We start from the raw sequence: 14,615 nt of genomic DNA on the forward strand, positions 1-14,615 counted from the left end.
ACCTTGATTTTCCATACAGAAGCGTCTTCCTGATATCTGATCTCCATATGTTGGGATGTTCCAGCCCGAGTGTCATCATCCATACAGTCAATGACTGTGGCATCAATCTGTCAAGACAGACAGAATTATTACAACTCAAGGACAAGACAACATCCTCCCACCACAGTTCCCACAGTTTTATCAATTAATTGCTAAACTTTTCCATAATATTTGACGCAATTTCCATGACATTAATAGTAGTTTAAAATAAGCAGAACAATATATAGATCATAGGGCGCAATAATGAGGCTCTTACTCCAGGAGGAGGAGACGAGGAGAGGAAGAGAAGGAGTGATGGGGAGAGGAGGAGGAGGAGGAAGAGAAGGAGTGATGGGGAGAAGAGGAGGAGGAAGAGAAGAAGAGAAGGAGTGATGGGGAGAAGAGGAGGAGGAGGAGGAAGAGAAGAAGAGAAGGAGTGATGGGGAGAAGGAGAGGAAGAGAAGGAGTGATGGGGAGAGGAGGACACCGTGGGAACCCTGCCATGTGCATGCTCACACACACACACACACACACACACACACACACACACACACACACACACACACACACACACACACACACACACACACACACACTGCTACCTTTAACAACTATACTGGGGTCTGAAGCTTAAATCGGTGCACTTTGTAATACTGTTTTAAAAGTGCTAAATAGTTGACATTACTTGGCAGATGTTGGAGTGTATGTAGGCTATGGGATAAACAGTTTATAAGTAGCCCAATAACTTGATTTTGTTGTAATGTTAGTAAATGTGGTTTCTTGTATAAATAGGGTCATTCTGGTTGAATGTAGGTTCAGTTCGGTTCATACAGAGGACCTGAAGAACCAGCATCTTTCTCCTGGTAATTGTTGTAACTGCACCGGTGTTATGCCGAGTTTTGCATCCCTGCTAGAATTGCGTCACCGCGCGGCAACTCAACCCCTTAACACTCAGTAATGACACTTTAAAATCAAAGTTTGATAGAAATCACATGGTAATTCGGGGCAGGGATGCAAAACTGTGCATAGTACCGGTGTTACCCGGTAACCCTGGCTGGCTGACTAAGTTAACTAGGTTATACTAGCTGCATGACTGAGCCTTGACAGCAGTGAAATAAAGTTTTCACAAGAAGTTTTATACACTCACATGTTCTTGTTCCATGCGTGAGAGGAACTCTTCTGGTACACCGCGATTTCGTAGAAAGCTCAACAGTGGAGTAACTTTATCCATGTTTTGGGTCGTGGTGATGCCAGTTCACAACCGGAACACATGAGACTCAGCCCGGCCCGACTCCAGCCACAACAAACTATCACGTGATGAATAGTACATAAACGTGAAACGTTTATTGTTCTAACAATAAACGTTTCATGTTATAACATGATACTGATATTTTTTTCTCTGGTTTCTGTGGCTAGATTGGAGCTGACTGGCTCATATTTTGCAGCAGCAGCAAATATGATGTCCAAGATGGCGTTAATGATGACGTCAGTCAAAGTTGAGTCAATATATATCAAAGTTGATTCAATATATATCAAAGTTGATTCAATATATATCAAAGTTGATTCAATATATTCAAGGTTCATTCAATATATTCGGGGTTTCATTCAATATATTCAAGGTTCATTCAATATATTCGGGGTTTCATTCAATATATTCAAGGTTCATTCAATATATTCAAGGTTCATTCAATATATTCAGGGTTTCATTCAATATATTCAAGGTTCATTCAATATATTCGGGGTTTCATTCAATATATTCGGAGTTTCATTCAATATATTCAAGGTTCATTCAATATATTCGGGGTTTCATTCAATATATTCAAGGTTCATTCAATATATTCGGAGTTTCATTCAATATATTCAAGGTTCATTCAATATATTCAAATATTAATTTCCTGAACGGCATGCCATATTATATATACATATATATATATATATATATATGTGTATACATATACATATATATATGTATACATATACACACACACACACACACATTATATATATATATATATATATATATATATATATATATATATATATATATATATATATATATATATATATATATATATATATATATATATATATATATATATATTTATACATATATATATATTTATACATATATTACACATGCCCTGACACGTCCTCCCCTCGTTCTCTGCAGGTTTTCTTCGCCTCGGTTCGTTCTGGAGGCAGCAGTCAAGTCTTCTTCATGACCCTCAATAGAAGCTCCATGATGAACTGGTAACCTGGGCCCCCCTTCAACCCCGTCTGCACCCCGACCACCGGCCCCGCCTGGAGGGACGGAGGGACGTCTGTTTACATGTATGTGTGTGTGACCCGTGGATGGAAACGACTGAGTGGACGCAGCTGTTGGGGGACAGCAGGGCCTGTAGATGGTCCCACTGCAGGAAGACTCTCCGCCTCCTCGGAGGATCCATGCACTGGTTGATCTGGGAGGTGGAAGGAGGTGGAAGGAGGTGGAAGGAGGTGGAAGGAGACTCCAGGTCGTCTTCGGACGGCCTGTATGAGCCGGGCGCTGAAGAGGAGACATTTCAAACAGGATGATCACGCTGCAAGCGTCTCGGCGGTGAAGCGGGTGTTCTGACTGCAGCAGCTTCTCGTCGGTAACCATTTCTGAGGTTATTAAAGTAGCATTAGATAAAACAAAACAAAAAACAAAAAAACAACACTTGAGGTTTTTGCTGAACATTAAATGCACAAGTGCTGGGACACGCCTCGCAGAGCCAGTTTTGCTTCGCTCATCGCAGCTTGATTAGATCTAAGTCATTTTGATGATTTCTTTTGGTTTTTTGTCCCACAAAAGACGGCCCAGTTTTGAGAGGCGCCAGACACAGAGACCTCAACGCCGAGCGGCTGTGACCTGCGCCAGATGGAAGCTGACAATCATGAAAGAAAGACGGTAGCACCGCTCCAGTATTTCAGTGCTGCAGCCACTGGCGGCTGGCGGGGATATCTGGACCCCCAACAAACCCTCCCCGCCTGTAATGTCGCTGCTGGGACGACCACAACACTCACGCACTGCAGTTCTGCTGCTGAAATGATCACTTAACGTCGCCCTTTTAGAGAAGCAGCAACCTTCTCCCACGAGCTGGATCTGGCTCCAAAAACGAGTCAGTCCTTAACAAGATAAAAGGTGACAAATGACAAACAAGTCGTCTCCAGCATGAAACCAGGTCTCAAGAGCAGTAACAGTTGGGGTCGCCCACTGAAGATGCTCATTGACAGATCGGCGTAACTAACAACTGAGCTCTTTCACGTTGCCGTTCAGGCCAATCTGCTTCTTCGTCTTGTCATTTTTACAAACTCTGAACGAGGAGCCCTAGATGTTCAAATTTGGGCATCTGTTGTAAATGTATTTACATAACAACAGTAACAAGTAGATCTGGGTATTAGAAAAGCTGTTTTGGTTGGAGGTTCCGTCATCAAACACCAAATTCCTGGTATTTTAGGCGGTTTCTGGATCTTTTTAACATTTGCTGCTCGCTGTTCTCACCAGCTTTTTATTCTGTCACTTTTGGCGGTAAAACCAGACCTTGCGAAGCAGGTGAGATCACCGAGGGAACCAGCAACGCCTCGTTTCCACTTGCTTGTGAGCACTCGTGACACGTCCGGGGAGCCTGATTTCTACCACCGCGCATTATTGCATCTGCATTATTGTTGACGCCGCTCTGTAATTCCGGCACCAGCCACTAGTGTAGGCTCTTTTCCTGCAGCGCGTCGCCTCCTAGAGCAAACTTTCCTTCTGTGGAGCTGATGAATATTGAGCTCATTTGTCTGGTGAACCATAAGAAAACCAGGGAACAGAATCAAAGTTAATACAAGCTTTTATTATATCATGCACAATGTTTTCCAGCCGGAGGTACAATTTTCTGAAACCACAAGAAAGAAATGCACACTGTGGTCATCAATCCAGTCATATTTATACTGAAAAAGGGAGGTGTTTTGTACGTTATAGGAGCCGATATTGAACCTTATCTGGGAGGCCGACTGCAGTAAAAGAAACTTAAACATGTCACACTTTCAGCCATATATTTTCTGTTGTCTATCTCTAATCCGACATGCCGACCCAGCAAAGATCTACGAAAACCAAAACCCAGATAAAAACAGGAGGGGACCCATCAATCTGAAACATTCGTTCCTCTTCACCGTCCTCACCTAAAGAAGAACTCAGCTAATCAGTCTGGTCATAAAAACAGGAGCTGGTTCTGCGCTGAGAGCAACAATTAGACATTTTACAATTGTACATTGTGTACAATCTTATAGAAAAAAACCCTCTTACTTTTAACAGTTTCATAAAATCCTAAAACAACAAGCTATCATTTCACCCGCGTTTATAAAGACGAAGAAGAAATGCAGAAGTGTAAATCAGGCTTTAGTCCATACGCTGCTCCGTAGTTTCTGATGTGCAAAACTTCTCCCTCCGGTGTTTTTAACGATGTGATTTGATTTTTAAAATGTTTAACTCATTTGGTTGATTTTGGAAAGAAAGTTTAGCCATAGCATCCAGCTACGGGAGCAAAACTATATTCTTGACCAGAAAGTTTGTTTCTGCTGCAATTGTAGACATTTCAACACGGAGGCCAAAGGAGACTCGTCTTTGGAGCCAGCCCCCAGTGGTCAGTCAAGGAACTGCAACCTCCTTTACTTCCGGGTTAGACTCAGCAGCCCAACCTTTTTCTCTCCTTTTTTGGTCCAAATCTGCGGTTCCTTTCACATCGGAGGCTTTTCAGACAACAATATAACAGGAGTTTGAGTTTGGTGAATACGTTTGCTCTGATTCGTTGCTGTTTATTAAGTTGTGCAGTTTGTATGGGGACTTTTCTTTTATTCTGTTTTCACTTGATATTATTACGTTGTCGGGTTTGACTCTAGAAACTGGAGGGTGAGAAATATTTTCTTACACAACACTGAACAGCATCTCATCATCTGGGCTTTTACCCGTCGATAGTCGAGACGAAACACTGGACGACTGTACAGTCGACATCAACGTTATCTTGGGGATGCAAAGACGGAGCGTCGCCTGTTTTTGGGTGGATGGACTCTGAAGACTGTACATGCTGGGATGTTTGGGTTCATCTTGTCATCTTTTTTTGTCGTTCATGGATTCTTAAAGAGTGATACATGCGAATCGGGGCTCCAAGGCCGAGTCCTCGTACGTCAGGATCTGAACCAACAGCCTGTGAATAAAGTCAGCAGACAGGGGCCGTCGGAGAAATCATAGATTAAAATGAATATTTGTATACATACATGTGTGTGTGTATATATATATATATACACACACACACAAACGCGTATATGTATGTACACTGTAATAATTTTCATTGATGATATACTGATCATTTTAGAGAAGGGCAGAAAAAATTATTGTTCCCTAATTAAAGCTTAGTTGTCTTTCTACAGAATAGAGAACATAGCTAAACTGTAAGAATTTCTTAAAAGAATAATTACAATGTTTTTATTGTGGTATTATTTGTATTTGTATCACTTTTTGTACGTATCGAGACTGTGAACGTATGTTGGACCGTGGGCCTGTGTGTGTCTGGGGGAGTAGGTGAGTGCACAGGTGTGTGACTTGCATGTGAGTGGATGAATTCACTTTGTCTGAATCACTGAAATCTGAAAGACACGACCTCAGATAACACACATCTGTGATGTTGGGAATTCTTCAATAAATGTCCTCTCCTTGTACAGCAACGACACCGACTCGGTTCTTTTTTTCTTCTAAACAAACCTTGTTCTCAAAAGCACAACCTTTGACGACCTGTATTTTTTTAAAGTTGTACAAAAACATCTCGCTGAGTGCTAACAACAGACCGAGTTAAGTTAGAAGAACTTAAAACCCTCTGTGACGTCACCCAGAGGTTTTCTGAAGAGTCGCTTTGAACCTCATTTAGTCCAAATAATGAGTAGAACGGCAGACGAGGGTGTTTGATGAGGGAGAGGTGGAGGTTGGTGGAGCCACATGTTTCAACCTTTGCTGGTGTTGAGAGATTATAGGAGGACGTCTCCTCTGAGAAGAGTCCACCTGGTCCACCGTCGTCTGTTTGGTTCATTTTCTGCAGATAAACACAGACGAGACTGTTGTTTTATTTGATACTAAACTCATGACACCTGAAAATAATTTTATAGTTACAGTAAAAATAACGAGGTTCCTGTTTTATTTTGAAACCTCGTGTTTCAGTTTTGTCTTGACTTCCCTTGTTCAGAGACGCTCACATAAAATTATAAATTAAGTTTATAAGTTGAGTGCTGCAGAGTTCGTAACCTCGATTAACCAATACGACGACTATTCCATCAACTGAACCAATTTATGATTAACTAACTGCACAAACATTTCATTTTTACGAAAGATTCAGTCCTGTTTATATATTATTATATTATCTGCAGTTATTAGATTTTAAAATACTTGTTTTCTTATAGGCTACTAGACCAATAATGTGTTAAAGGAGCCGTCTGTAAGAAATGTCCAAAACTGGTACTGCAGTCACTTTCAAAATATCGTTGAGCGGCGTGTACCCTCCCCCTCCTCCCCCCGACCAGAGGTTGCCAGGTAGGCTGCAGAATGCAGCAGGAACGTAGGCTGCCATGGCTGCCATAATTAGAGCCGAGCTGGCAACCCGGATGCCGAAACAATACTGACTTGGTGATTGGGAGATAGGTGGAGGGTGGAGCTTCAGAAACAATACTGACTTGGTGATTGGGAGATAGGTGGAGGGTGGAGCTTCAGAAACAATACTGACTTGGTGATTGGGAGATAGGTGGAGGGTGGAGCTTCAGAAACAATACTGACTTGGTGATTGGGAGATAGGTGGAGGGTGGAGCTTCAGAAACAATACTGACTTGGTGATTGGGAGATAGGTGGAGGGTGGAGCTTCAGAAACAATACTGACTTGGTGATTGGGAGATAGGTGGAGGGTGGAGCTTCAGAAACAATACTGACTTGGTGATTGGGAGATAGGTGGAGGGTGGAGCTTCAGAAACAATACTGACTTGGTGATTGGGAGATAGGTGGAGGGTGGAGCTTCAGGCCAAAACAAAAAATGACAACATAAACATCAGTTGAGGGCTGCAACTCCTCTTTTTAAACTGGAATATCCTGGCTTGAGTGCTGTTGTCAGTGACATAAGTATTTGAAATGAACATGATTTTTAAATGTCTGTTGACATATCGGGGTCATTTTATGATTCGTTTTATTATTGCTCTTACATACAGCTCCTTTAAGTTATTATATTATTGGTTCAAAAACTTAATTCCATTCTTGTTTGTTCCTGTTTTTATTCCGTGTGAAACGGCCACATGGACGAGGTTATTGGTGGATTTTCCATTCTGGGTTCCTTCAGAGTTCAGAGCTGCAGTGGAGCAGCTGTGTGTCTGAACATCCTGGAAGGCCGTCAGCTGGAATACTCCTTTATTTGTGGACACGTGAACACCAGCACAACACTGGTCTACAACACACATCTGGATCCTCTGATCCTGCAGCCTGTCATCATCCTCCTCTCACAGCTTTACTGGGGAAAGCAGCCGCTGAGAAGCTGCAGCTTCACTGGAAACACTGGATCTTTGATAGACACTGGTTTTAGGAGAAAACTGCTGGAAGCAGCAGGACCGACTCCAACCTCCACTGACCTGACAGTCTTCAGCCGGTAGTGTGGACTCTGCAGCAGACCAGACAGCTGCTCCACATCTGCAGCCTGCAGCTTGTTGGATCTCAGGTCCAGATGTTTCAGATGGGAGGGGTTGGACTTCAGAGCTGAGACCAGAGAAGAACAGCTGATCTTTGACAATCTGCATCCCTTCAACCTGAACAAAGACAGCAGAGAAGAAGAAACTTTAGGTTATTTCCATAACCCCGGTTCTCTGAGTAATATGAGTGAGATGTCTCACTATGGGATGCCCCGCTGCTTTAATCTCATTACATCAATCCTGATTGGCTGGTGCGACGTGTCCGTCCGCTGCAGGTAGCACCAGCTACCTTAGATATCCCGTGTGGACAACACCAGGACAACAGAAGCGTACGTGAAGGAGCGGAGACGTCCAGCATAGAGAAACGGACAAAAGTGAGAGGCGAGGACCAACTCGCCGCAGCACAGATGTCCTGGACAGAAACTCCCCTGAATCAGAACCAGGATGCCGCCAGGCTCCGAGTCCAGTGGCCACGCAAGCCCACAGGCGGCTACAAACCCTGACTCGTATAAGCAGAAGCAGTCGCCTCCAGCAGCCGGTGGGAGAGCTGCTTTGTGACTCTCCCCGTATGAGGACCAGCCCAGGAGACAGCTGATGGCTCCTCCTGAAGCCCCTCGTCCTGTCCATGTAAGACCGCACGGACGGGACATAACGCATGCCACCCCAGCTCCCCTGGTGGGGCAGCAAAACCACGAGGTCCAGGGGAGAACATGAACTCCCACCTGAGGCACAAATGCCGGGTTGGGCTTCAAAATCCTCCTCAATCCCCCGGAAAAAGCTGAGTGCATGACGGCTGCACTGAAAGCACGTGGATGTCACTAACCCGCTTAGCCGAGCCAGCGCCAGCAACAACACGGCCTTCAGAGACACGTGTTCCACGTCTGCCCCTCCAGGGGCTCAAAGGGGGGCCTTAAGCCCATCCAGAACCACAGCCAGATCCCATGGTGGTACCAGTGGTCTGGACACGGGGAAAAGCTCCTTCAGAAAACAGAAACCAGCGGGTGCTGGCTCGCTGTTTCCTTCCCACAGCCCACGTGACAGGCGGCGATAGCTGCAAGTAAAATCCACCATGGAGAAGGCTTTCCGTTTGTCAACCAGGTCCTGCAAGAAGGACAATATCACTCCTGCTGGACACTAAGAAGGATAGTAACCACCTTCCTGGACAGGACGGACCCCGGGGGTCAGAGAGGACGGGACTCGCCAGTGACGCTGTGAGCAGGGAGAGGACATTGAGGACAGCCGCCTCGTACGGCGTTCCAGTCGGGGCCGACTGAAGACAGTCAGACTTGGACGGCAGGCCGGGGCTCCTGGAGGACACCGCTGACAGCCGGCTGCCTGGAAGCTGCAACCAGTGGCTCCATGGGAGGCGTGCTGAGCAACCCCAGCTCTCCATGGCCTGGCAGTGGAGGGACGAGGCCCCGGGGACCGGGCTCCTGCTGCTGAGAGGGCGTCCCTCCGTGAGCCGCCACCTCATCCACCTACCTGCGGTGGACGGACACGTTTCACCAGCTGATCAGCATTGGTGTCATGAGATTAATGCAGCGGGGCTTCCCATAATGAGACATCGAGCAAAATATTATGAGATCAGCCTGATGTCTGCAGGTTAGTGTCAACACAACTTTCACATCAGATTCATCTGAACACACAACTAAAACATGTCTGACCTCAGAGTCTCCAGTCTGCAGTCTGGACCAGGGGCGTCTCTAGGATTGTGACACATCTGGGGCTTAGCCCTGAAAAGTTTATGATGTGCGCGCGCCCGAAAATTTTGGACATAGAGACATTGATTTATCACGTACAATTAGGTCTCTGCATTAATTCTGACTCTACACCTACTGTCTTTGTTCATTTCATTTCATTTCAACAGATACAGGGGTGCTCGTTAAGATGTTTATTAACACAGTTCCCCACAAACACATGATAAATGAAATAAGACTGACAGTATCAGGCATCAGAATGGCTTGTCCTAAAAAAAGAGGAAAATTCTCGGTGTGGACGAGTGAGGGCACAACGTGCCCAAACCCTCTAGGGGGGTCCGGGGGCATGCCCCCCCGTAAAATTTTGAAAAATAGACTCAAAATGGTGCATTCTGGTGGTCTCAAAGCTCCATAATCACATCTTTTATCAATGAAACAATACACACAAAAAAATCAGAAGTTTTGCAAAGAATGATGCATTTTGATAACATAATAACACGCATTCATCATCATGGGTAATTCTTCATGCATGAATAAATCTTGAAATGAAGATAATTATATCTTAAACTTCTAAAATGGCCAGAATCCCCCTTTCCCACCGAAAAAACTAGGGATGCACCGAAATGAAAATTGGAGGCCGAACCTGAAGCCGAATAAAATTTAAAGACTTGGCTGAATACTGAGTACCGAATAGCCTACGGAATGCGGTTGTTCACAGTTTTTCATTTATTTTGCCATTTTTTTCACAATTGCATAGATAATAACAACAAAAACAGTAAACTAATGAGTTGAGCCACTGTCAAGCAGCTGGCGATGCTGTTGCTTAAATTGACCAAAAGGTGGCTCTCTAACATCACAGTTTGTGTACTGTGCGCGACTCTGACGCTGGTTAGTAATTAAGGAGTTAAAATTCACTCGCCACTTAGGGGACTCAGTAGCCAGCAGAAACGGCAGTAGGAGCATTTATTACATTTATTAACTGTAGTACCGCTATTATGAGAGGTTATTTCTCACAGTATTAGCCTAAAGGGACTTAAGTCTGATTTATGGTCCCGCGTTACACCAACGCAGAGCCTACGGCGTAGGGTACGCGACAGTACGCACTGTACGGCGCGCGTCGCCGCGTAGCCTACGCCGTAGGCTCTGCGTCCATTTAACGCAGAACCATAATTCAGGCTTCACTCACTGCCGCAACGTGTTGCCTCCAGTCATTTCAATGAGAAGCACACCACAGAAACACTGCATTGCATATTCAGCGCCGCACAGAGGCTGTCTGTCTGTCTGTCTGTCTGTCTGTCTGTCTGTCTGTCTGTCTGTCTGTCTGTCTCTTTCTTTCAAACCCACTCCAAAGCCAAAGAAGTGGCTTGAAAAATGAATAAATAAATAATAATAATTGTTAATTGAATTGTTACTCAAATCTGTCCACTGTTTTATCTAAGCATCAACATAAGAGGACCGTAGATTAATCTAAACACAAAAAAAAAAAAAAAAAAAAATTTTTTTTTTTTTTTTTTTTTTTTTAATTCATATTCGGGGCTAATTAAAAAACATCCGGGGCTTTAGCCCCGGATGTTTTAGCCTAGGGACGCCACTGGTCTGGACTCTCCAGGAAACCACACAGATGTTTCACTCCTGAATCCTCCAGGTTGTTGTCACTCAGGTCCAGATGTTTCAGATGGGAGGGGTTGGACTTCAGAGCTGAGACCAGAGAAGAACAGCTGATCTCTGACAACCTACATTTCTTCAACCTGAATAAAGAATAAAAGATGTGAGCTGAAGCCACCAGGATGCAGGTTCCAACAGTCCAACAGAACCAGTGAAAAAGATCTTCATCAATATTCATGACATCATGCTGCTGCTCCAATAAAGACGTAGTGACTTCAGCTCTGCAGCTCTGCAGCTCCACCAGTGGATCCATCCATACAAACTGGAGTTGAATGATTCAAGTTCCCACACAAACTAACATGTCAGGAGGAATTCTGGGAGAAATGTCAACTCATTCATTTGTATGAAGAGAAAATAAGCATTTGTTTGAATGTCAGAGACACAAAAACATGATGAACTGATGTCTAATATTTCATGTAGTAAAAGTAGTTTCATACAGATGAGAATTAAAAAGGTGATGGCAGCTTTATTTCACTTGTCTTATTTCACTTGTCTTACACACGTGTATTTATATTTAGGTTTACACTCTGAAAACCATAAAAAGACATTATTTGTTGTCTTGCAGGATGAAATGATCTTAACAGACTTATTAAGACATATTAAAAACCTACAAACAGATGTTTTCCATGGTGAGAGTTTTATATTTGGTAAACTTGTATTTGTTGAAATGAAATTTAACGGTTTTTCAGACCCTCTGAGTTTATTAACAGCATCTATTTTTGAACATATCAGCTGTTTTTTTGTTTTTTAAATATTAGCAGGCCGCTTCTCCCCACCCCATCTGTCCCCCGGTTGGCCAGAGGGGGCATGTGTAGACCAGGACTGCTGCATGTTTTTGTGAGGGTAGCTCACATTAGCTACCCAAGGGAACACGGGGAGAACATGCAAACTCCACACAGAAAGGCCCTTTCTCACACATCCTTGACTTCTTCTTTCTATTTTCATGAAACAAACTTCCCAACTTTCCCAGAAAAACTACATCAAAATGATCAACCAGGAAACTAATCCAACCGTGGAAAACATTTGAAAAAGCTGCAGAGAAAAGGAGCTGGAGATGAAATCTGGAATACAATATGTAATCCTGGATCAATCAGGATTTAGTCATACTTTTTTCTGAAATATGCTTTTACACTCATATACATTTTTTAAACTTTGTTATGTAATACTAATAATTAGGGCCCGAGCACTGAAAGTGCGAGGACCCTATTGTATCTGTGATGTTTATTATTATTAGGGCCCGAGCACTTGCATTGCGAAGGCCCTATTGTATTTGCAGGAATTTTTAGGGCCCGAGCACTTGCAGTGCGAAGGCCCTATTGTATTTGCAGGAATTTTTATTATTATCATTATTTTCCTGACAAAAAGAAGGCCTTTTTGCCCCCCTAAACATGCCCAAAAACTCACCAAATTTTGCACCCAAGTCAGGCCTGGCGAAAAATTTGATATTTAATGGTTTGCATTAATGGCGTGGCAAAATGGCTCAACAGCGCCCCCTTGAAAACTTTGTGCCTCAAGCCCCACGATACGGTTTGACGTACATGCACGAAGATCGGTACACACCTGTATCATGGCGCAACTGAAAGAAAAGTCTCTTGGCGTCATGCCCGAAACCGAACAGGAAGTCGGCCATTTTGAATTAGTCGTGTCATTTTGGCGAAATTTATGCCATTCCTTCCAAAGTTAATTCAGCCCGAACCGTAACGTGCACCCAGGTGTGTTACAGATCAAAATGTGCGTCTCCATCCTCCGACACCACGCATTACTTTTCTCTTTCAAAAGCGTTACCGTGGCGACGCTAGACGCCAAAAAGCGTGCCCACCCTTCATCTGATTGGTTCAGACAGAAAAAACTTTGCGCCTCAAGCCCCATAATACGCTTTGACGTACATGAACGAAAATCGGTACACACCTGTATCATGTCGCAACTTAAAGAAAAGTCTCTTGGCGCCATGGCCGCAACCGAACAGGAAGTCGGCCATTTTGAACATTCTGAATTAATCGCGTAATTTTGGAGCAATATGAGCCATTCCTTCGAGAGTTAATTCAGCCCGAACCGTATCGTGAACCCAGATGTGTTATACATCAAAATATGTGTCTCCATCCTGCGACTACACGCATTACTTTTCTCTTTCGAAAGTGTTACCGTGGCGACGCTAGACGCCAACAAGCGCACCCCCCCTTCATCTGATTGGTCCATATTTGATAGTTCCCCAAAAGGCACCAAATTTGGCATGCAAGTCAGGCCTGGCGATAAATTTGATATTTAATGGTTTGCATTAATGGGCGTGGCAAAATGGCTCAACAGCGCCCCCCTGAAAACTTTGTGCCTCAAGCCCCACAATACGGTTTGACGTACATGCACGAAAATCGCTACACACCTGTATCATGGCACAACTTAAAGAAAAGTCTCTTGGAGCCATGGCCGAAACCGAACAGGAAGTCGGCCATTTTGAAATCTGATTGGTCCATATTTGATAGTTCTCCAAAAGTCACCAAATTTTGCATGCAAGACAGACTTGGCGATAAATTTGATATTTCATGGTTTGCATTAATGGGCGTGGCCTAACGGCTCAACAGCGCCCCCTAGAATACTTTTATCTGCCATAACTTTTGAATGGTTTGACATAGGAAGTTGTGGGTGGTGTCATGGGACTCTGTAATGAGTCCTCAAGCTTCGTTGGCCTTAATTAGCCCCGCCCCTCCTTCTGATTGGTTGTCCCGATTTTCTGCTATAACTTTGGAATGGTTTGACATAGAGAGTCGTGGGTGATGTCATCAGATTCTTTATGGAGCCCTTGACCTTCATTGCCCTGAATAAGCCCCGCCCCTTCTTCTGATTGGTTGTCCCTTTTTTCTGCTATAACTTTTGAATGGTTTGACATAGGAAGTCGTGGGTGGTGTCATGGGACTCTGTAATGAGTCCTTAAGCTTTGTTGGCCTTAATTAGCCCCGCCCCTTATTCTGATTAGTTGTCCCGATTTTCTGCTATAACTTTGGAATGGTTTGACATAGAGAGTCGTGGGTGGTGTCATCAGATTCTTTATGGAGTCCTTGACCTTCATTGGCCTGAATTAGCCCCGCCCCTTCTTCTGATTGGTTGTCCATATTTTCTGACTATAACTTTTGAATGGTTTGACATATTTGAAATATGCTGGTAATGTGTCAGCCAACCACAAAAATCTCTGGAATTTTGGTGGAATCATTTATTTTTTGTCCTTGCCCGGTGCAAATGACATAAATAAAGTGCGTGGTTTGGTTGTGAAAAAATAAAAGTAATGTTACGTGAACAATAAATCAAATGCTCTCTTCCATGCAGTGTGTGGGTCTAGGAAGTAAAGACTGGAACATGCTATTCACAAAAGCACAAATAGTGGGGTTTTACTAATATTTATCTTACAAATATTTTAAAAATTACGAAAAAACAATTCGGGACTCAGATTATATCGCTATGTTGGTCTCTCCTTAATCAGTCAGTCAGAAAACGGCCAAGCTGATTCGTGGCAGAGGGGTAATGTCAACGTCT

At 43.7% G+C, this 14,615-nt stretch overlaps 1 protein-coding gene across 3 annotated transcripts in view; it reads right to left on the reverse strand.

Annotated features, from left to right (window-relative positions):
* Positions 1-14,615, reverse strand: part of LOC133422945 (NACHT, LRR and PYD domains-containing protein 14-like) — a 471,822-nt gene that overhangs the window by 54,626 nt on the left and 402,581 nt on the right. The window contains exon 14 of one of the 3 annotated variants that reach the window (XM_061713006.1): positions 10,968-11,176. The exons of the other annotated variants lie outside the window; for them this stretch is intronic. Within the exon in view, the coding sequence (XP_061568990.1) occupies positions 11,008-11,176 (169 nt within the window). The 3' untranslated portion in view covers positions 10,968-11,007. Of the gene's footprint in view, positions 1-10,967; positions 11,177-14,615 lie in introns of those variants that run through there. 3 annotated transcript variants of the gene reach the window in all.

This window comes from Cololabis saira, chromosome 22, assembly GCF_033807715.1.
Source record: "Cololabis saira isolate AMF1-May2022 chromosome 22, fColSai1.1, whole genome shotgun sequence".
Classification (NCBI taxonomy): Eukaryota; Metazoa; Chordata; class Actinopteri; order Beloniformes; family Belonidae; genus Cololabis; species Cololabis saira.